At 35.9% G+C, this 23022-nt stretch overlaps 1 protein-coding gene across 1 annotated transcript in view; it reads right to left on the minus strand.

Moving 5' to 3' along the window:
• LOC136830919 (uncharacterized) overlaps nucleotides 1–23022 on the minus strand; it is a 456633-nt gene that overhangs the window by 38264 nt on the left and 395347 nt on the right. The window contains 2 exon segments of the mRNA XM_067090890.1: nucleotides 3591–3764; nucleotides 17262–17357. Of these exon segments, the coding sequence (XP_066946991.1) occupies nucleotides 3591–3764; nucleotides 17262–17357 (270 nt within the window).

A 23022-nucleotide genomic window follows, 5' to 3' on the forward strand; every position in this document is an offset into this window, starting at 1 on the left:
CTCTCATCAATCACATGCTTTTCTAAGGGACAAAAATACATTCTAAAATGTTCTCTAATTTCCATGTTTCTTATTTTCCAGAAGGGGTCTCTCAAATTTGTGTCCATAAAATGGATAAATCTATATATGTTCTGGTACCAATTACATGGTATAAGTTTTTGGAAGCCTGGAGTAAGTCAGCTGACCAGTAATCCCTTGCACAATGTTTTGATACCAGAGGCATTAGTAATGTGATCGCAGGAACACTGTCATTTCCCTAAGGCCCAGATGCGCCCATGCTTTCATCATAGCCAAGCAATATGCTGTCCAAAATAATTGTTCATTTCATCAACCATGGCTGGCACAATTTTATTATCCATAAATATCTCAAAATGTTTTAATTCTCAACTATCATCACTCAATTAAATCACTCCCACCATTCCAATAAAATCACTATCTTCAATTCAACTGTCATTCTGTTATGCTCTAGCTGATGCCTGCCAATACACAACACCTATATCACTGCAAAATGAGCATAAGTGACTGTGTCTATCACATCAACGAAGGCCTCCTTCCTGTAAATTGCTCAGTTTTGCTATCGTTTCTGCTTTATATTGCATTTTTGTTCACTTTCATCATTACTGTGTTGTTCTTGCTGAAACTTAGGATCACCAACATTATCATTATCCAAACCCCTTATGCCCTGCAATATATATCTGTTTTCATCACTTCATCATTTTCACTGTCAGACTACAGCTTCACCACTTTCATTCATGAAACAAAAATTTTTGTCATATTTCCTGCTCTGTCAGTGACTTTTGGTTTTCTATGCCTACTGCTGGGCTAACAGCAGCCATGACCACAATCACAATGAGATGCACTGGTCAATTGTCCTTATAACCTTTTACTGAGAAAGTGTGCAATCCTGACCCTGTACAACAAAAATAATGATGATCTATGTTCAGAGGTTAAAAAGCACCCATACATTCTGCCATGCCCTGAATGGCTATACGGATCACACTTTCTGCTATGAGATTCAGCCATCATCATTTAAAGCAGTCACAGCTAAAGTCAAAACGAGAGCAAAAGTTAACCCTTAAACGCCGAGCCTCTATTTACAAAAACGTCTCCCGTATGCCGGCGGCGTTCGGTGAGTTAAGCGCCCGAAGCGGAAAAAGTTTTTTTCAAAAATCACAGCACGCTTAGTTTTTAAGATTAAGAGTTCATTTTTGGCTCCTTTTTTGTCATTGCCTGAAGTTTAGTATGCAACCATCAGAAATGAAAAAATATCATTATCATATATAAATATTGGAATATATGACAGCGAAAAAAAAACATATAATTGTATACAAATCGCTGTAAGCACAACGGTTAAAGCTAATGAGTTAATTTTTTTAGTTGTATTGTTCACTAAATTGAGATGATTTTGGTATATAACAAATTGTAAAACGATCAAAGCAACACAGAGAAAATATTATCACAAAATGATGCATGAATTCGTAACGTGCGGACATAATTTTTTTTTTTTTTTTTCAAAAATTCACCATAAATCGAAATATTGTGCTAGAGACTTCCTGTTTGTTGAAAAATGAAGCTAATTGATTGAATATTACTAGACTGTGAGTGTTTTAGCTTACAATTGCAGTTTTTCGACTATTTCGGTCGAGTTAAAGTTGACCGAAAAGTCGAATTTTTCTATTTATCGTGATTTATATGAAAATATTTCAAAACTGATAAAAGCTACAACCTTGAGTTATTTTCTGTTGTATTGTACATGAAATTGCGCACATTTTCATATATAAAACTTTATGTAATGACTAATATAAAACGGTGCAAATATTACGACAACGAGACGAAAGAATTTCTGAGATGTTCGGGCGAGTTACTGCGCAAGAGCGTAAGGAAAATGTTTTTCAAAAATTCACCATAAATCGAAATATTGTGCTAGAGACTTCCAATTTATTGCAAAATGAAGGTAAACGATTGAATATTACTAGAATGTAAGAGTTTTAGCTTACAATTGCGTTTTTACCATTTCGGTCGAGTTAAAGTTGACCGAAGGTTGAAATTTGGGCAGTTATCGTGATTTATGTGAAAATATTTCAAAACTGATAAAGCTACAACCATGAGCTATCTCTTCTGTTCTATTCTACATGAAATTGTGCACATTTTCATATATAAAAGTTTATGTAACGACTAATGTAAAACGATGCAAACATTACGACAACATGAAAGAATTTCTGAGATGTTGGCAGAGTTACAGCGCAGAGCGTAAGGAAAAAAGTTTTTTCAGAAATTCACCATAAATCGAAATATTGTGCTAGATACTTCCAGTTTGTTGCAAAATGAAGGTACATGATTGAATATTACTAGAATGTAAGAGTTTTAGATTACAATTGCGTTTTTACCATTTCGGTCGAGTTAAAGTTGACGAAGCTTGAAATTTTGGCAGTTATCGTGATTTATATGAAAATATTTCAAAACTGATAAAAGCTACAACCATGAGTTATTTTCTGTTGCATTCTACATGAAACTGCACACATTTCCATATATAAAACTTTATGTAACGACTAATATAAAATGGTGCAAACATTACGACAACGTGACAAGAGTTTCTGGCGCGGATGTAAGGAAAAAGTTTTTCAAAAAATTCACCATAAATCGAAATATTGTGCTAGAGACTTCAAATTGGTTTGCAAAATGAAGGTAAATGATTAAATATTACTAGAATGTAAGAGTTTTAGATTACAATTGCGTTTTTACCATTTCGGTCGAGTCAAAGTTGACCGAAGGTTGAAATTTTGGCAGTTATCGTGATTTATATGAAAATATTTCAAAATTGATAAAAGCTACAACCATGAGTTATTTTCTGTTTTATTGTACATGAAATTGCACACATTTTCATATATAAAACTTTATGTAACGGCTAATATAGAACAGTGCAAAAATTACGACAAAATGACGAAAGAATTTCTGAAATTTTGGCCGAGTTACAGCGCGGGTGTAAGAAAAAGTTTTTTCAAAAATTCACCATAAATCGAAATATTGTGCTAGAGACTTCCAATTTGTTTCAAAATGAAGGTGCATGAATGAATATTACTAGGATGTAAGAGTTTTAGCTTACAATTGTGTTTTTCGACCATTTCGGTCGAGTCAAAGTTGACCGAAGATTGAAATTTTTGTAGTCGGCGCACGGTACGTCCACTTGGCACCCAACAGACAATTTTAGTCGACGTATGATACGTCCAGTAGGCGTTTAAGGGTTAATACCCATGAAAATAAAACCAATATTATAAAACAGGACCCATGATAATGAAGTCCATCAGTCTGACTGAAGAAAAATTGAATGCCTAATTAAATACCTTGTTATCCAGCCAGGACTGTTTTTGCTGAAGGCATATCTACAATATATAAGAGGGTTTATACTCTCATAGAAACTAATTCATGTGGCTTGAAACACTTGCTAACTATTATTTGTTTTCAGATGCACATTATGAAAGTTCCTGATTAATATTCATTACCGTAATGGTGTTCAACTGTATCCTGAAACTGCACGATTTTAAATAGGTTAAATGGTTTGAAAATAGAACACTCGTGGATTATAAGCCTACCTGACAAAAATGCTGAACACAAGAACAAAAAGATGAGGACGCCAGTAAGAGCTGCTGGGTGAAACCTCGATGCATATGGAAATGGTCACTAACTTCCCATATTCCAGTTCCCAGCCATAACTGATATAAAATAAGTGCAACGTAGAATCGTTGTAAGACATTTTCTGATATTTTCTGGAAAAACAAGATATAAAATATGAATTAGGTTTATAAGCATATGTAAATTAAAACATTATAAGTCATCTTCACTTGTAATGTCCTTTTAACCATTTATGCATAAACTGCAAGGTAAAGTGAATATCTTACATAAATTTAGATAGTGTACATCTGCTCTACAATCCAATCAGCCGCTAAATTTTAAAAAATGTGATTATCACATTATGAAAGCCTAAAAGTTTATGCTGCCACTCTAGATATTTCGTACAATGTCATGAAATGAGTCTCCCCTAAATGTTAACTGACCAGGTACAAAATATAATGAAAAATTGACAATTTTCTCATAATTTTCTTTCAGAATTAGTTCAATTTTTACTGTAAATGTTTTTAAAAATTAGCTCAATTTTACAATCACGTTTTTATTTAACTATGTTTCATAAAATTAGCTTATTAACAATATCATACAGCACATCTATATTATACTCTGAAGATGGTAAGGGTAGATGCTTGGCAGTGTATTCAGATATGCAAATGACTACTGTAATACATTAAAATTACAATTCAAGGCCACTTTTCAGTTATGCTATATATAAAGTTAAAATAAAGTGCTGTTTCACACTTGGTGTGCAGCTGCTCTACCAGCAGACTAGCAAACTAAGGGAAAATGGCCTGGTTTGCTATTGTGTTTGTTGTGGTGACAGCCATCCTGAGCATTTCACCTGAGGAAAAAAAAATGTGACACCAAATGTATGCCTTCTTTGACCATGTGCTGTTTTTACATGCAAGAAAACCTAGCATTTGTTTCATGAATGTGTAGCTCTGACCTCATGCTGCCTTGTATAGCATGCTTTTTCTTAATAATTACGGATACTGTAATCCCTAATTAAAGTACTGTACAGTATACCCAGTTTCACAAAAAATTTATCAACAGAGGTAAACAAGAATTCATTGTATCATCCATAATAAATAAGTAAATACTGCTTAAAATGTTTAATTTTTCCTGAATGAATAGAAAGTTTTGCATTATATAAGGACCTAAATAATGTTTGTAAGCTGTTTTTCATAGCATGATCAGTTTACATGTATGTGTATATGCAAATATAAGAATGTTTTTTATGATACAAGCTAGCTTTAGTGTCATTTTGAAGCTGAATACCTGTACTTTATTGTAGTGTTAAAAAATGGAAAACAACCAAATGTCAAAATGGTGCAAAGTTTGACATAAATTTTTTAGGATGATATCTTTAAAATCTGAAGGATGTGAGTAAGATGATATCAAATAACAGGTTTTGACATAAGAAAAGCCTAGTTTTGGTAGTTGCTGTTGAGTCCTTAAGGAGTTACCTTCCATGGTCTACCAGAGTTCCATGGTGACCAAACTAATTATCAAAGAATTCTCTTCTAGTTGGTCTTTTTGGCCAGGTATTGTGTCAAAATGATTAACATTATAACATGTGATGGAATGTATAATGGACTCAAAGATAAGAGGGCACTTTCCCTTATCTTCAGTGAAGCTGAACTCAGTTTTCCAACATCATAAGAACCTGTAAGAAAGAGAAGTGACTACTGTGCATATGTGTCTGCCCTTGTTTACAACTGGGCCGTTAAAGACCAAGGAGCCATTACTCTCTGTTGGTCAATGCAAGATGATTCCTTGCCCAAATCCTGTGCCTTTTGGTCAGGAAAGTGGGAGGGTTTTGAGGACTCAACAGCGACTACCAAAAATAGGTTTTTCTACGTCAAAACCTGTTTTTGATAGCATAGTCGCTTGTTTCGTCCTCAAGGGGCTTTACAAAGAAATTGATAGGTGAGAAAAAAGGCTTAAGCTCTCAATTTTTAATCCCAACACCCCAAAGGAAAATACATTTCTGGTCCGAGGTCAAGCCACAAATTTCAATTCCCATTCTTTATTCCAAATACTCTTCAGATCTTGGTACCAAGGAACAGGAAGCTATGCGCAAACTTACATTTTAGGGTGTAGTTCTACAGTGGCTTGCCTAAGCATGCTGGGTTTGGTTGCAGTACTGTCGCCCTTCTCCCAATGACGTTAAGCATACTCACCGTCAATAAGACCCCTGGTTTTCTGCCGTAGCACCTAGGGGTTAAAACTAACCATGCCACCTACTGATACACAGTATAGTCGAATTTGTTTGAGCATGTGGCAATAATTTAACTGATGACCACCTTGTACATTCAGACACTTCTTCAAAAGAGACATTTCTGAAGAAGACCAACAACGTACTTACAGTACAGTCCTAATATCATGTGACCTAGGAAAGGAGTGTGGGTTTGCCTTTTTAATGTGAGACACTACAATCATTCTCAGCCCTTGTAGGGAGAGTGGTTAGTTTGTGCTAGGGTGTAGGAAAATAGGGCCCTCTGGGATGTTTGCCGTGACTTTTAGGTAAACCTTAAGTGCTTGAACCAGGCATAATGTCTGGTCTGCTAAATTGAGCTTTTTTATAAGAACAGATTTCCTTTTTAAAGGATCCCATTCTTGGTCAGGAATGGTGGGCCAGGGGACAATAATTGATGGTTAGCTGTTTGTGTGATCATCGTCCCTGTCTAAGAAAGCCCAGTTCACTATTATGAGCTCCTGATGCTAATGCAATCAAGAAGATCACCTTTTGTAGCATGTGCGTTGTGGTTGTATTGGGTCCACTGAATTGAGGGGTTGGTAGAAGTCTAAGTACCTTGTTCAGAGACCAAGTAATTAGAAGCCTTTCGGGAGCGGGCCTTTGTTGAGCAAAAGACTGTAGAAGGGAAGTGACAACTTCTATACTGGAGTAAATCCAGAATCCATAAAGCAAGGGTTCTGTTAATGCAGCCTTGTATGCCATGACTGTTGTAACTGCAAGGTGTTTGTCTTCAAAAGGGTACAGTATATAAAAAAATAAAGTGTTTCTATAGAAATCTCAACTGGGCTCTCTGTATGGATATAATCTAACCATATCTTCCATACAGACTGGTACTGCTAGATAGATGATGTCTGTAATTTTTGCACTAGGTACCTACCAGTGTTGGATGAGTAATTTTCACGACAGATATTTTAAAAAATCCATGTGTGAAGGTCTCGGTTCAGAAAGGAGGATGCGTAAACGACTTTCCCTCCTACTGTCTGGGATAGAACAGTGGATGATAGTGGAATTGATCTTTTCGTCCATTGTTGAAGTAATAGGAACCAATGCCTGTTAGGCCAATTGGGACTATTAAGTAAGCTGTTCCTTTGAAGGTTAGAAGTTTGCTCAAAACCTTCAAAATCTGGGACAATGGAGGAAAAATATATCGTCCTCACCTTGTTCCAGTCTTTAGAAAGGCATCTCTTGCTGTTGCTTGACTGTCCAGGTTCGGAAACACATATATTAGGAGTCTGTGATTCTCGTACATGGCGAACAGGTCCACTTCTGGTTGTGGGAGCATGTTGGCTATTGTTTGAAGAGAGTGGTTGTCCAACATGCACTCTATTGAGGCTATCGTTTTCCTTGACAGAGAGCCTGCTATTACAATGAGACCCCCGGTGAGGTGAACTGCAGACATGTGCCACTTCCTTGCTTGAGCCATCTGAAGGATGGCTAGCATTATCATACTGAGAGGAGGTGAACGTGATCCCGACCTCTTGATGTAGGATATTGTAGTTATGTTGTCTCTCTCTTCTGGAGGTTTGAGTTTTTTGAGAGACAAAAAGACAGCCTTCAGCTCCAGGAAACTGATATAAGAATTCCTCAGATTAGCTGATCACCTCCCTGCCACCTGACGATCCTCCCAACCTGTCAACGAGGCATTGTCACTCATACAGATGGAGGAGTCAGGGTGACCTTTTTTGCCAGAGATTCCTTCCAGATCCAAGGGCGAAGTATCTTCCCAACATTTTTAATCTTTTGATGAGGTCAGCCTCACATCTTTTTTCTTGTATGTAATAGCCAGAATCTGTTCACATTTTTAGTTGCAATCTAAGTATTGTATCTATTACTTATGCGAACTGCAGGAAACCCATCATACGTTCTAACTGCCACCTGGAAACTGTGGGGTGTGCAAGGAACCTTTCGAGGACCTGCCTTATTCTGTTTAGAGCATGATGGGGAGAGCCAACAGGCCATGAAGAGTATCCTAACACAGTCCCAGCTACTGAAAAAGTCTGCTGGGCATGATGTGGGATTTTTTCAAATTTATTATAAAACCTTTTGACTGTAGTCTGTTGACCATTGCTCCTAGGTTTTTCAAGCACTCTTTTCTTGTGGGCCCCTGATCAAGCAGTTGTCTAGGTAGGCTATTAGTTGTATTCCTTTTTGTTGAGTTCTTGAATGAATACCGTTGCTAATTTTGTAAAATATTCTTTAGGCAATGTTTAGCCCAAAGGGCATGACTTTGAATCTGTACATATCTTTCCCTATCCAGAACCTCATGATGGGGCGGAAGGGAACGGCTATAGGGACATGCCAGTATGCATCTTTCAGATCAATAGAAACTGTCCAAGTCCTTTTTGGAATGATTCAGCGTACTTGTGCAACAGTAATTATCCGAAACTTTTGGCAAACAGTGTGCTTGTTCAATGTTGATTGGTTGAGGATCAATCTTCTTTTGGAGGAATCCTTTTTGAAGACACTGAAGAGACGTACTTGGTGGTGAATATACACGTTTCTCTAAGGGTCCCATTAACAGGGCCTTCTCACATATAAATAATGCTGTCCCCCCACAGGGAAAACATCCATTGCCTGTGAGGTCATTGAAGCTGACCCCCAACCATACAATTCCTCTTGGTATCTGCCTCCTCCTTTGATAGACGCTCAAGGTTTGCTTTTCTGTTTTCCTCCCGTAAGATATTATTGGACCGTGTGAAAAAGGATGTCCTTGCTGTTGTTGTTGTTACTGTTGTCCCTTCGTAGTGAATTGTCCCTTCTGACCACCTACCTGTTTTTTGAGGAAAACTTTTGGGGGTGACTGAAGGCTTGTATGATTTTGATCAAAGCGAGCCTTTTTTGGGTTTGGGTAAAGGGAAATTTTGGGTTCTTTGTTTCCTGAATTCCCTTTTCCCAGAAGAGCGTACGCTGTACAATTCTGTTAGCGGGCATGCTCACTGAGTTGAGCCACAACAGACTCTTCAAACAGGTCTTTACAGAAGGGGTTAGAATGTAATAATGCAGTGACATTGGAGAGTGATTTGAAGGAGCCCTCCAATGCTTCCATTCGAGCTTTTTTGCGCCATTCTAGGAAGTCACAAAGTGCTTCCCATCAGCTTCTCACAAGACTTTTGGCCTCAACAGCAAAAATTATCCTGGAATCTTCTGGAAGTTCTGGAAGCCTTTTAGTGGCAACTTCCAGCAAGGTGGTAGAGGTTATAATACTAAGAAATCAGAGCCTAGCATAAAATTCTGACAAGGCTGTTCCCTCTGAGAGCCTTCTCATAGGGGTCCCAAACTGCGGAGTAGCTATATCTAAAGGGAGTTTTTTCCTTTCAAAAGGGAGTTGTAGTGTTGCCCATTCCTTGGTGGAATTTCCTGAAACTGGGATGACTGTGGGAGATGGTTTCAATTCTGCCACTGTCTCTTGTTTTTAGTCACTACAAATTCTGAAAATCTGTCTTCACATGATTAACAATTTTGAAAGTGAAGGGACAGAAGGCTGGGGATACTTGGTGAGCATCTTGAGTCTTATTCAAAATGGAAGTAAAGATAAATTTTTTGTTGACCTGGTAAAGGGTGATTTCTATAGCTTTTAATGCTATAGGCACAGGTAAGAAAACCATTTCTGTTCGTGGTTTCTCCATGTCTAGTGAAGATGGTACCAGGTGCCATTCTGTATTTGGGAATGCTGCCGTTTGTAAATTCTACATGTACAACTTTTCGACCATAGTTTTTCTCATTAGTTACATACTTGCCATCAGGAGAGAAAATGCACATTGAGGTGTCTTGCCAAGGATTATAAGTATCATCAGGGGTGAGTATTGGAGCCCATTGTTTTGATCTGAAGTTCTCTATTCCGAACTGACTATTTTATTGTTTCCACTAGGAATTCTAACATTAGACCTTGTTTGGGCAGCATTTGAATCCACACTCATGTTTCAGTTACAGGATGTAGTACTTTTACACTTTGGGGTGTACACAACCGACTTACTTTCCCTTTTGGAATCATGCTTCATATCCCTTATATATTGGCTTTCTGTGGCAATGGCATCTTTAATGGTACTCAATTTCCTTACAGAATTGATCAAATGCTGCAAACTGTGTCCCTTTTGGGGAGCTTGCGCAGTCTAACTGAGCTTCAGCAAATGAACTGTAACTGCCTCTTAATCATGGGGCATAAGTCCTGGGTTAAGTTACTATACCCCTCTGAAAATGTAGTCATTTTAATCGCAGTTAGGTGGATCCTAGAATCCCTTTTGGGGTAAAGATACTATTCAGCAACAATAGCCGCATGGGGAATAGAATTCCTTCTGGAAGGTTTCTCCCATGGCTAGATAAAATTTGTGTTCCTGAGCCTTCTGGGTTCAGCAGGGTCATTTCAGTGGTAATGGCCACTTCATATTCTTTAGTAAGATTGTCAACCCCATGTAAAGATTCCTCTACTTCCTCCGTGGGGTTAACCTGGGAGGTACTGCGAACTGATAATATTGGGTTTTGGCCAAAACATTGTTGTTGTTCTGCGAAAGGGTTCAACCCTTTAACGCCGAAGCCCTATTTACAAAAACGTCTCCCATATGCCTCTGCGTTCGGTGAGTTAGCGCTGAAGTGGAAAAAAAAGTTTTTCAAAAAATCACAGCACGCTTAGTTTTTAAGATTAAGAGTTCATTTTGGCTCATTTTTTTGTCATTGCCTGAAGTTTAGTATGCAACTATCAGAAACGAAAAAGATATCATTATCATATATAAATATTGGAATATATGACAGCGAAAAAAAAAAAAACTTCGTATATAATTGTATACAAATCGTGCTGTCAAGCAAAAAGTTACAGCTAATGAGTTCATTTTTTTAGTTGTATTGTACACTAAATTGCGATGATTTTGGTATATAACAAATTTTAAAATGATCAAAGCAACACAGAGAAATATTATCACAAAATGATGCATGAATTTAAATAGCAGCGGACGTAAAAAAAATTTTTTTAAATTCACCAAAAATAGAAATATTGTGCTAGAGACTTCCCGTTTGTTGAAAAATGAAGCTAATTGATTGAATATTACTAGACTGTAAGTGTTTTAGCTTACAATTGCAGTTTTCGACCATTTCGGTCGAGTTAAAGTTGACCGAAAGTCGATTTTTTTCTATTTATCGTGATTTATATGAAAATATTTCAAAACTGATAAAAGATACAACCATGAGTTATTTTTTGTTGTATTGTAAATGAAATTGCGCACATTTTCATATATAAAACTTTATGTATCAACTAATATAAAACGGTGCAAATATTACGACAATGAGACGAAAGAATTTCTGAGATGTTCAACGCGAGTTACCAGCGAGATGTAAGGAAAATGTTTTTTTAAAAATTCACCATAAATCGAAATATTGTGCTAGAGACTTCCAATTTATTGCAAAATGAAGGTAAACAATTGAATATTACTAGAATGTAAGAGTTTTAGCTTACAATTGCGTTTTTTTACCATTTCGGTTGAGTTAAAGTTGACAAGGTTGAAATTTTGGCAGTTATCGTGATTTATGTGAAAATATTTCAAAACTGATAAAAGCTACAACCATGAGCTAATTTCTGTTGTATTCTACATGAAATTGCACACATTTTCATATATAAAAGTTTATGTAACGACTAATGTAAAACGATGCAAACATTACGACAACATGATGAAAGAATTTCTGAGATGTTCAGCCGAGTTACTGCAGCGCAGAAGCGTAAGGAAAAAAATTTTTTTTCAGAAATTCACCATAAATCGAAATATTGTGCTAGAGACTTCCAGTTTGTTGCAAAATGAAGGTACATGATTGAATATTACTAGAATGTAAGAGTTTTGGCTTATAATTGCGTTTTTTACCATTTCGGTCGAGTTAAAGTTGACCGAAGGTTGAAATTTTGGCAGTTATCGTGATTTATATGAAAATATTTCAAAACTGATAAAAGCTACAACCGTGAGTTATTTTCTGTTGTATTGTACATGAAATTGCGCACATTTTCATATATAAAACTTTATGTAACGACTAATATATAAAACAGTGCAAACATTACGACAACGTGATGAAAAGAATTTCAAAAGTTTTTTCAAAAATTCACCATAAATCGAAATATTGTGCTAGAGACTTCAAATTACTGGTTTGCAAAATGAAGGTAAATGATTGAATATTACTAGAATGTAAGAGTTTAGCTTACAATTGCGTTTTTTACCATTTCGGTCGAGTCAAAATGCAATTGAAGGTTGAAATTTGGCAGTTATGATTTAATGAAAAATTTCAAAACTGATAAAAGCTACAACCATGAGTTATTTTCTGTTTTTTACATGAAATTGCACACATAAAAATATAAAACTTTATGTAACGGCTAATTAGAACAGTGCAAAAAACGACAAAATCGAAAGAATTTCTGGAGGGGCCCGTTTTTTTCAAAAATTCACCATAAAAAGGATTTTGACAAAAAAAATCTATTTCAGTGAAAAAGTCCATTTATTTCTAGGTAATTCCGTTGCTAGATACCAGAAAGCTAAATGAAATGCTGGAGTTACTACCCCAGAGCGAGCTCCACTAGATGGAGTCGTGTATGGAAAAGGGTGAACTACAAAAACACGGAACCTTATCCTATAGAGATCCCCAATGTCAAAAGTCCCAACGAGAGAGGTGCTGATACAAGCCCATGCACTACTCGCGGACTGTATACAAGGCAACACTAGCCGCATTCCATGTTAGCACCCACCCCACTAGAATGAAGTTTACCATGGGACCACTAGAATGAAGTTTACCATGGGAGGGAGAGAATGAAAAACAGGGGTGGGTCACCGGGTGACACGGGCCCCTCTCCAGAAATAGATTTTCCTTTGTCAAAATCCTTTTTCTGGATGAGTCCCGTGTCACCCGGTGAAATAATAACAGAGAAATAAACATCATTCTTATGCTATTAAAGACTTAAATAGAGACGTTGAAAACTAGGAGAATTCTACCCTGAACATTAGTAAGGTCCTCTAAATTCATGTAATGAAAATAATGTAAGTGGTCACCGTCTAAGATCATGAGCTTAGAATAGCACCTGAATAGGCTTGTATTAAGAAAATACTTCCTGCCTAATAGCAGACCCAATGACAGTAGGATCACAACGAAATTACGTGTGAACGAAAAAACGTGCTAAAATGGAATGCGGCTAGTGTTGCCTTGTATACAGTCCGCGAGTAGTGCATGGGCTTGTATCAGCACCTCTCTCATTGGGACTTTTGACATTGGGGATCTCTATAGGATAAGGTTCCGTGTTTTTGTAGTTCACCCTTTTCCATACACGACTCCATCTAGTGGAGCTCGCTCTGGGGGTAGTAACTCCAGCATTTCATTTAGCTTTCTCTGGTATCTAGCAACGGAATTACCTAGAAATAAGTGCTGAATGGACTTTTTCACCGGGTGACACGGGACCCCGATCCAGAAATCGAAATATTGTGCTAGAGACTTCCAATTTGTTGCAAAATGAAGGGACATGATTGAATATTACTAGAATGTAAGAGTTTTAGCTTACAATTGCGTTTTTCGACCATTTCGGTCGAGTCAAAGTTGACCGAAGGTTGAAATTTTTTGTAGTCGACGTTTGCTACGTCCACTCGGCATTCAACAGACAATTTTAGTCGACGTTTGCTACGTCCAACATGCGTTTAAGGGTTAATATATCTGCTGCCGAGGTTCTGTCAGAAAGATATAATCACCCCCTTCCTCACCCCTACTGAACCCTAGGACCCATCGAGACAGCTTAAAACGAGCTGTTTCGTCCTTAAAACTTACCGCCAGGAGCATGCTACAAATCTGGCCCACATCTGATGACCAAGCAAATTTTCCTTGTTTTTTACAAGGACTATGCTCATGGCAGGTGGTATGGGCCGTACCCAAGGGCAAAAAGTGAACCAAGCAATTTGCTACGGAACACTTGAACTGAGGAGCCTGCCTAATGGTGGCCCTGTAGTCATATAAAACCAGTTGTTATTAGAATCTAGTTAGTATTTGTTTTTAAATCAGGGACACTTCTGTAATTCCTCAAATACAGTAGTTTCCAAATTACAGGTTAACTTGATTACAAGTATGCAGTTGTAATACACTTAATTAAATATCTATATTAACTTAAACCCTCTAAAGATTAGGTTAGTTTTCATACCTGTGCAAGGATTTCTTAGAAGGTTCTCGCTTAACCTATTCTAGGCCACTGCCTATTCTAGGCTTATTTAAAACTTAAGGATACAAACTATACAGAAAATAATCCTCTTATAATCTGCTTTTCTGTTTTATGTGGCCAAGACTACCCTTTTATCTGATATTTGGCAATCGCTGTTTTAGGCTAACAGTAGGATATTCCTTAAAAAGGGGTTCCTACTTAATCTGGTTAGGCTACTGCCTGTTCTAGGTTTATATCACCTTTAAGGATATAGGCTACATAATACCCTACTAGTATGTAGCCTTACAGATATGTAAAAAACTAGATTATTTTATTGAGCCTAGGATACTGTTTATATATAATCCTAAGCTTATTTGTTCTTTCTTAACCTAGTATAGGGTATTGCCTAATCCAGGTTATTATAGATAACTCTTAAATGTATAGGCTATATAAAAACAGAAACGTACTAATTTGTAACCTTATAGTTAGTCTACTATTTTTTTTAATCTAACCCAGGTTGTTGTTTATATCCAATCCTAGGCTCTCTGGTCTACTATATAAAACAGTAACTCACTAATGCATAACCTTATAGCCAGGCTATAACTCACTCTAATCTAGGCTACTGCCTGGTCTGGATTATTTAATTCACACTTAAGGGTATGGGTCACATAGAAGACAATTACCTTAGTATGCAGCCTTAAGGCTAGGTTACCAGCTCATCCAGCACAGTTTACTATTTCATCTAGTCCTAGGTTACATGGTCTAGGGTGACAATTTAGTCCAAAAATGGGAAGTTTCATAAAAAGTATCACTTAACTTGATATAAGGTAATGCCTAGACTAGTCCTGGATTATTTAGCTCATGCTTAAGGGCACAGGCTTATATAAAAGGAAAAAATTATACTAATATGTAGCCTTATTGTTAGGCTATCGATTTATTTTGCCCAGATAATATTACTATCTGATCCTAGGGCCCTCGGTCTGAGCTAGGCCACTTAAGGATACATAATCCTAGGACATGGGCTACAGACAACATCCACTATTAATCCAGTCTAAATTATTCTCACTTACTGCCTAGATTATTGTAGACATCATATAATCTGAAAGGATTTTCTTTATTAATGATAAGTTGTAGAACATTTCTTTTAGTTAAGACAATTTAGTTAGAATTTAAAACAATTTTCACTTTATGAAACTAGGTAGCAATCAACAACCCAGATTCCAGCTTTTACAAACAAATTATCAATTCCAAAAGTTTAAAACTAAAACTTTTAACAGGAACTTAATATTAAGCACTTTCTTGCTATTTTTGATGTTTCCATGATCCTCAATAATGAAATTGGAGAAAAAAGTCAAACTTTTTTGGAGTGCTGGTAACAACATGAACTGTTTGCTATAGAGCAAAAGAGTGTTGGAGCGCCTTGGTCTTCAACGGCCCAGTTGTAAACAAGAGGGCGGACGCGCATGCACAGTAGTCACTTCTCTTTCTTGCAGGTTTTTTAGACGTTGGAAAAACTGGGTTCAGCTTTGCTGAAGATAAGGGAAAGTGCCCCTCTTATCTTTGAGTCCATTATATGCTCCATCACATGTTATGATGTTAATCATTATGACACAATACCTGGCCAAAAGGACCAACTAGAGGAAAATTCTTTGATATTAGTTTGGTCACCATGGAGCTCTGATAGACCATGGAAGGTAACTCCTTGAGGATGAAACAAGCAACTACAATATAAAAAAAACCATATTTGTAGTGTACATGAAAGATTTTTTTACGTACTATCACTAACATACAAAAATGCTGACAAAATATTTGTTTTTCCACTTTTTTTAAAAGAGAAATATGCATCGCTATACAGTATTAAATAATCAGCACAACCAAATGCCTTTACACCAGCTTTTCCCTTTATTAGGTTAGATGTGAAATCTTAAGTTACATAATATGCTATGTATAACACATACATATAACAATATACAGGTAAGGAAAAGTTAACTAGTGTACTGTTTCTTTATGAGGCTAAATAAACAACTGAATCATTTGATTAGGTGACTGTTTAAATATTCATCAGGAAAGAAAACCAAACAGCTCAAGAATTCGCTATATAGTAGTTCGAATGTAATAAGGAAATATTTTTTTATTTTCCATAGTCTTTAATAAAACATTTGAAAACTGCAAATATCATATATTTGTGTACAATTGTGTGAGTGGAGACTGGGACATGCTATCTTCCAGTTTCTTCATTGCCACTTGGGTCTAACTTGGAAAGTGTAATGCAAATTGTTTCAATGTTTACTGTACCCTTTCTTATGTGTTATCCTATTATTTTTTTTATAAATTACGCTTATTATTGATCTAAACAGTATCTTGTGTTATTTCCATCATTCTGAGTAGTACGTTGTGCAATGATACTACAACCCTCACCTCCAGCACATCAAGAAAACATACCCAAACCAATCTTAGCACTTTATTATGCTGGAGTAGTTGTACATGAACTCTATTAATACTCAGAAGTTCAATACATTCAAAATGATAATGATGTAAGCACCAACTTAAATCAGTTTTTATTTGCAAGTACTGCACATGTACTGAGGGATCGATTGGGAGTTTTAGTGTCTTTTTCAAGTACTGTACTGTAAATTTAAAAGGTATTAGGAAAACTCCCAATACCATGGCAAATTTGAAACAACAGTACTTCAAAAGTCCCAAGGGTGCAACGAGTAGTAACTTTATTATACCTTCCAATAGTCCACATAATTTTTAACATCAACCTTTAAATGTTAATATAACCAAAATTTGCTTCAAAGGCCAAAAACATATTAAAATCAAAAGGTGCACAAGAAAAATACACAACCATCAACACAGAAATATAGCATTTCTAAAAAGGCTAAAAGCAGCAACATGGTTAATTTAACAAACATGGAGGAGGCTGGTATCTGACAGACCTGAGTGGTTTGCCAACCACTGGGGTCTACGTAATGGAAGGCATTTTTTCTACATCATCATATAGCAACAAATTTTACCATGAAAACCTAACCTTAAAGATTCCAGTGTTCAAATGAAAATAACCCCACACAGAAAAGGGAAATATGCAAAGCATATCCAACATGAATAGTTGCAATCTCATTTATGCTAATAACAAGCACATTAATAGCCACTGCTAGTTTAGCTTAGGACCTCTTCTACACAAATGTAAATCGATAACAAATCATGTAAGTACATTTTATAACAAAGGTTACAAACCTTACTCCTTTGACCCATTGTTAACTTTACTAAAACTCCTTCTGTTATGCCAAGCAATTTTGCCACCTTCAGCTCTTCATCACCCAGCTTAAGAAACTGAAAAATATTAAAAAACAAAATAAGTGTTAATACAAATCCTTTACTTATAGTGCCCATTTCAAATGTCAATTGTTTCAGACAAAAATCTGGATGGAGGGCTAATGTGACACAAATTTACAATATTTGTATGTGTGCTGCAGATCTATCAGTTCCTAGCTGTAAACCTGGCTTCAGTCACTATTTTTTTTTATTATGCAATGATGAAGCAATGATTGACAAAGAAGATGGAAAATTTGCTTTAGTACTGATTTATCAAAAAAGTTTTAAAAGATTAAATTTGTTTTGCCATAATTTCCATGTAAGTGGAGAGGAATGAAAAAAGGAAAGACCTGCTTTGTGTATATGAAAGGCAGAAGGAACCACACACTCAAGCATCTGTATCTAAACAATAAAACCCTAGAAGATATAATTTAAGAGAACTAACCATCAGGCATGAAACAGATGAAACAGCAGAGATGCATGAACACTGACAAAGCTGAAGATACCCCAAATACCATAGCCATCTTGTAAAACATACATGCAACCCCAGAAGTCAAAGTGACCAGGATGCTATAATGGAAGAATAAGACAAGTTATGTAAAGATGAGGACGATACAATTAACTGCCTAAACCTTCCCCTAATGAGTGTCGCATAAATCCCTTGAAAAATATGCCCATGTCAATTTTCACTAACATGAACTTTCCATCAAAACTGAATTAATATCTACATTGTATTTAAAGACACAGATATGGTTAACAATTTAATTTCATGAACACTAAGTCTAGGAAGAGAAATTCACCATCCATCCCATTATCATAGGCTCTTACAATAATCTTTACAGCCAAACAAAATCTTATTTTTTGTAACTTGCTTCCTGGTATGACCTGTCGACACAGAAAAACCTTAAAGGCACTATCTCGGGAGTTTCTAGGTCTGTAGATATAAAGTCATCAAGCTTGACCAATAAATAAGATTTCATTGTTACCATGCATGCCTCTGTATCCTCATCAAAAGCACTCTGCAAGACAGCAGAATTGACAAGAATACCAAGGCCTTTACAAAAACCCAAACTGTAATGTTGGTATAGCTGGTTCACTTAAGGTAGGTTCTTGTGTGAGCCCTATGCCTATGAGACGTTTGTTTGGCAGCCTCTCATTGACTGGTACCGGGAGGTAGGCGGCTCGCTCACTGTCTCACATTTACATCTGTAGCTTACAAAACTAGCAATTTGCTTATATTTCTTCATTTATCTCACGTTTTGCACAAGATAGGAAAGTTTTAGTTATACCATAGGATTTGGTATTAATTATACAACTAAAACATGATTTCCTGAAATCAATAAGATAAAACACAAAGAAATTACAAAGAGTAAAAGTGAAGAGAGAAGCATTTAATTCTTTATACCTGTTTTTACTTATCTGATTTTGCATCATTCATACGACCAAGATAAAATAAAACTTGTGTTTTCATACAATAAATTCACCCTGAATACGCTGGTTATTTCCGATTTTAGATGCGTCTGATATGTGAGGAGAAAATGAAGAATATGCCTTATATGTTATATCTGTACTTGACTCAGTTTGCCAAAAGATGGTGATCTGCAAGATCCTCTCAGACATTGACAGTTTCCAATTAATGATATGAGAAGTTTGCACTTTTGACAATATTTACCGTATTATTATGTAATTACTTTTTCTGTAAACAAAGGCATAGAGTTCCCATTATGACTGTCGAACACTTTCACTCCAATATTATATATATATATGTCTGGACATATCTGATATGAAAAAAAATAATCAGATGGATGCATCTGGATGTGTTGGCTTCAATTTAGTCTTGGCGAAAAATTTGCATACTGTAGGCTACATGATAAATAACAGGCCTACATAATTATGAGTTCATTATTATGGCCGCTTGTTTCTCTGGTCAGTAACATCAAAAGCTTATGGTTTTCATATGTTCATTCAATAAACGTAAGTATATCTTTTTATTTACCATAAAATCTATTGGCAATGTAACGAATATAAAATTGTGTCTTTTCAAAATTTGTTTGAGCTAACTCTTACACCAGAATGTTTATTTCCTTTATATACATGTTACATTTGATAAGCAATCTATTTTTTTCTAATTCCGTATACGACAATGTTGAGGAAACATTTGTTTAGTTTACTCCTGAGGTAATTCATTATTCTTGAATCATTCAATTCATATCTGAGTAAGTGTAATTCCCTTAAACGTTCCCACACCCCTGCATCATAGTGCACGTAGGATAATGAGACGAATCAGAAGACTGTTGTACTGCAATCTATTTAGACAAAAAGAATGGAAATTCATACAGATATATATTATGTCCTATAAACAAAAGAAAATCATATACTGTAGGCTTACATTGCTATGTCATTAGGCTATCTATATGAACAAAAAGAAAAAAGAAAATCTTACATATTTTGTTACATCATTATCATTATTTAAAAAAATAAAGGAAAATCATGCATATGGTCATGACATTACCTATTGGTAAAAAAAAAAGAATGGAAAATTATAGATACATTGTTATTCCCTTGTCTATTAAAACCAAATGAAGACCTGTTATTTACCATGTAGCCTACAGTATGCAAATATCTAACCCAGACTAAATTGAAGCCAACACATCCAGATGCATCCATCTGATTATTTTTTTTTATCAGATATGTCCTGACATACAGACATAGATAATATTGGAGTGAAAATGTTTGACAGTCACCATGGTAATTCTATGCATTTATTTACAAAAATGTAACTACATAATCACATGATAAATATTGTCAAAACTGCAAACTTCTCATATCGCTAATTGCCAATTGTCAATGGCAAAGAGGACAAACACAGTGTCTTGCAGATCACCATCTCTCGGCAAACAGAGTCACTTACAGATGCAAAAAAATAAGACATGTTCTTCATTTTCTCTTCACATATCACAAGCATCTAAAATCTGAAATCACCAGCGTATTCAGGGTGAATTTATTGTATGAAAGCACAAGATTAATTTTATCTTGATCACATGAATGATGCAAAATCTGATGACAAGTAAAGCATGTATAATCAAATGCTTCTCTCTTCACGTTTACTCTTTGTAATTCCTGTGTGTTTTATCTTATTGATTTCAGGAAACCATGATTTAGTTGTACAATTAATACTGAATCCTATGGTATAGCCAAAACTTTCCTAACTTGTGCAAAACGTGAGATAAATGAAGAAATATAACATATTGCCAGTTTTCTAAGCCACAGATGTAAATATGAGACATTGAGTGAGCCGCCTACCTCCCGGTACCAGCCAATGAGAGGCTGCCAAACAAATGCCTCACAGGCATAGGGCTCACACAAGAATCTACCTTAAGTGAACCAGCTATAGCAGGTTATTATCTTCAACAAACCGACAAGACGCCTGAGGGCAGCTTCTAAGAGACCTTAGATAAAACGGGTAATTGATATTGGCCTATATTCAGAGGGGCATAAGGGCAAACTTAGTCCCTTAGGTAATGCAGTATGTTCCCTTCCTCCAAACAGAAGGAAAACTTGTAAGTCCAACTAATCTTCTGAAAATAGTAGTAATCTTAGGAGCAATAAAATAGGTAGTCTTTTTACAAAGATAGGAGTGATCCCATTAGGGTCTATACTGTACCACCATAACTGTCTAAGGCCCAGGAGTAAAGTTTTGACTTTTCTAAGGCCATTAAGCACTACTTAGGTCTGAAGAGCATGGGCATGCTGGAATCAGTTCCGAAGACTGATGACTTGAGAGTGATCACCATTTATGGTCATCAACAATCTTCTTCACACCCTCATTATAAGCCCCCTCAACTCTCTCATAGACGACCTGAGCTTGATTTCTAAGCTCAACGAAACTATGGGACAAAAAGTCTGATTGATTTTTCTCCATACATGATAAGCTTCATTTTTCATGCAGCAATAAACCATAGCTTATCTTTATGACAAAACTTGAGGATTTTGGAAGGAATTCTCTTCTCGATTTAAGTACCCAATAATATTCGGACTTCTATAAATATAGCTCCAACTGAGCCCAATATGATCACAGTGAATACCATCCTAACTGGCCTGGGAGTTCAAGTATACCTTTCTTGAAAAGCTAACATCAGGAACAACATGATCCATCTCCACATTAACCTTAATCAAACAATGATCCAATGAATCCACTGGCAAACCTTCTCCTGTAACATCTGTGAATACAAGGTCAAGACAGTTGCCAATTGGTGTGTCTGGCTCATTTATTAATTGTACACAACCAGAAACAGTGGAGAAATCTAGAGTAACTACACGAAGATTATCAGTGGCAGTAACTTGTACTTACACACTAAAATAAAAGAATTAAAACATTGAGCCAACATCAAAATCAATGATAAATGAAAACAATGAAACTATGAAAATGAGGAAAATATACAAACAACAAGAATCAGGAACAATGCACACACACAAACAAAGAATGTAGCTGGGTTGTGACAGGAAACCAATGGATCTGTTGAGCTACTCCTGCCGTAAACAGCTTCCTTCTTTGGAATTTTTGGCGTATGTTTTGTGATATATGAAATGGACATTGTAGTTAACGGGTTTGTTGTGAAACTAATATTAGTCAAAGCAAAAGAAAACATTCACTCATGTCAAAAGAAAACATTCAATCAACATTACTTATAGTGCTTATTTAGATGTTTAGTTTAATTGATAAAGTTGTATGCTATGGCTGCATTACTGATGTATGCGTTAGTTGCATTACTGAATTATTCATGGGTTACTTTACTTTTAAACCTTTCAGGAAATAAAATGGTAAAATTCTCCATCAATTAATTTCACACTTAAAATTAAAATTAAATTTTTCCCGTTACATTTTTGTTATTGCATACCAATTAATCATAAAATAGCATTTAACTGTGTGAAATGCATCTTAATGCAGGAATCAGTGTTTCAAAGAAAGATCATAATATGCATTCCTAGACAACGTCCTGATCCTTACAGTGATATTCTGTTCATTCAGTGTACTCCCTCCAAAAACATGACATTTTTATGATCAAATAAAGTTTTATATATACTTACCAAGTAATTACATAGCTATTGGTTCCCTAACCTACAGCAGCTTAAAAATTCAAAATTCGCACAGTGGTGCCATTATCATTAGTGTGTAGGTGACAAGATCCTGCCCACCATTCGGGACTTGAGGAAACAACCCAGCAGAGAGCTCAATTCGTTTTATGCTCTAATGTCCATGCAAGGGGAGGAGTGCGGGCTCCAATCATGTAATTACTTGGCGAGTATCTATAAAACTTTTTATTTTATCATAAAAATGTCATTTTTATATAAGTAGCTTACCAAGTAATTGCATAGCTGAATCCACATTGTTAGGAGGTGGGAAAAAGCATGGACATATTCTACTCCAAAGCATTAAGGGGAGCGTTTGATAAAATCGTTTTCGCTAATAACTCCGTGTTTTTAATGAATCAGTTTCAAATTTTGTGCCTGGGTTTATTTTTGTATAGGGCAAAGGACTGTAACCATAATTTTCATCTTCCACCCCCATTAGCTGGTAACCCAACCCCCAAAAAATTTTCAAATGCATCTCCTCCATAACTTCTGCAAACTAAGAGCTCAAATTTACGTGGTAGACAGATATTATATATTAGAACAAAGTAAG

This window comes from Macrobrachium rosenbergii, chromosome 47, assembly GCF_040412425.1.
Source record: "Macrobrachium rosenbergii isolate ZJJX-2024 chromosome 47, ASM4041242v1, whole genome shotgun sequence".
NCBI classification, from domain to species: Eukaryota; Metazoa; Arthropoda; class Malacostraca; order Decapoda; family Palaemonidae; genus Macrobrachium; species Macrobrachium rosenbergii.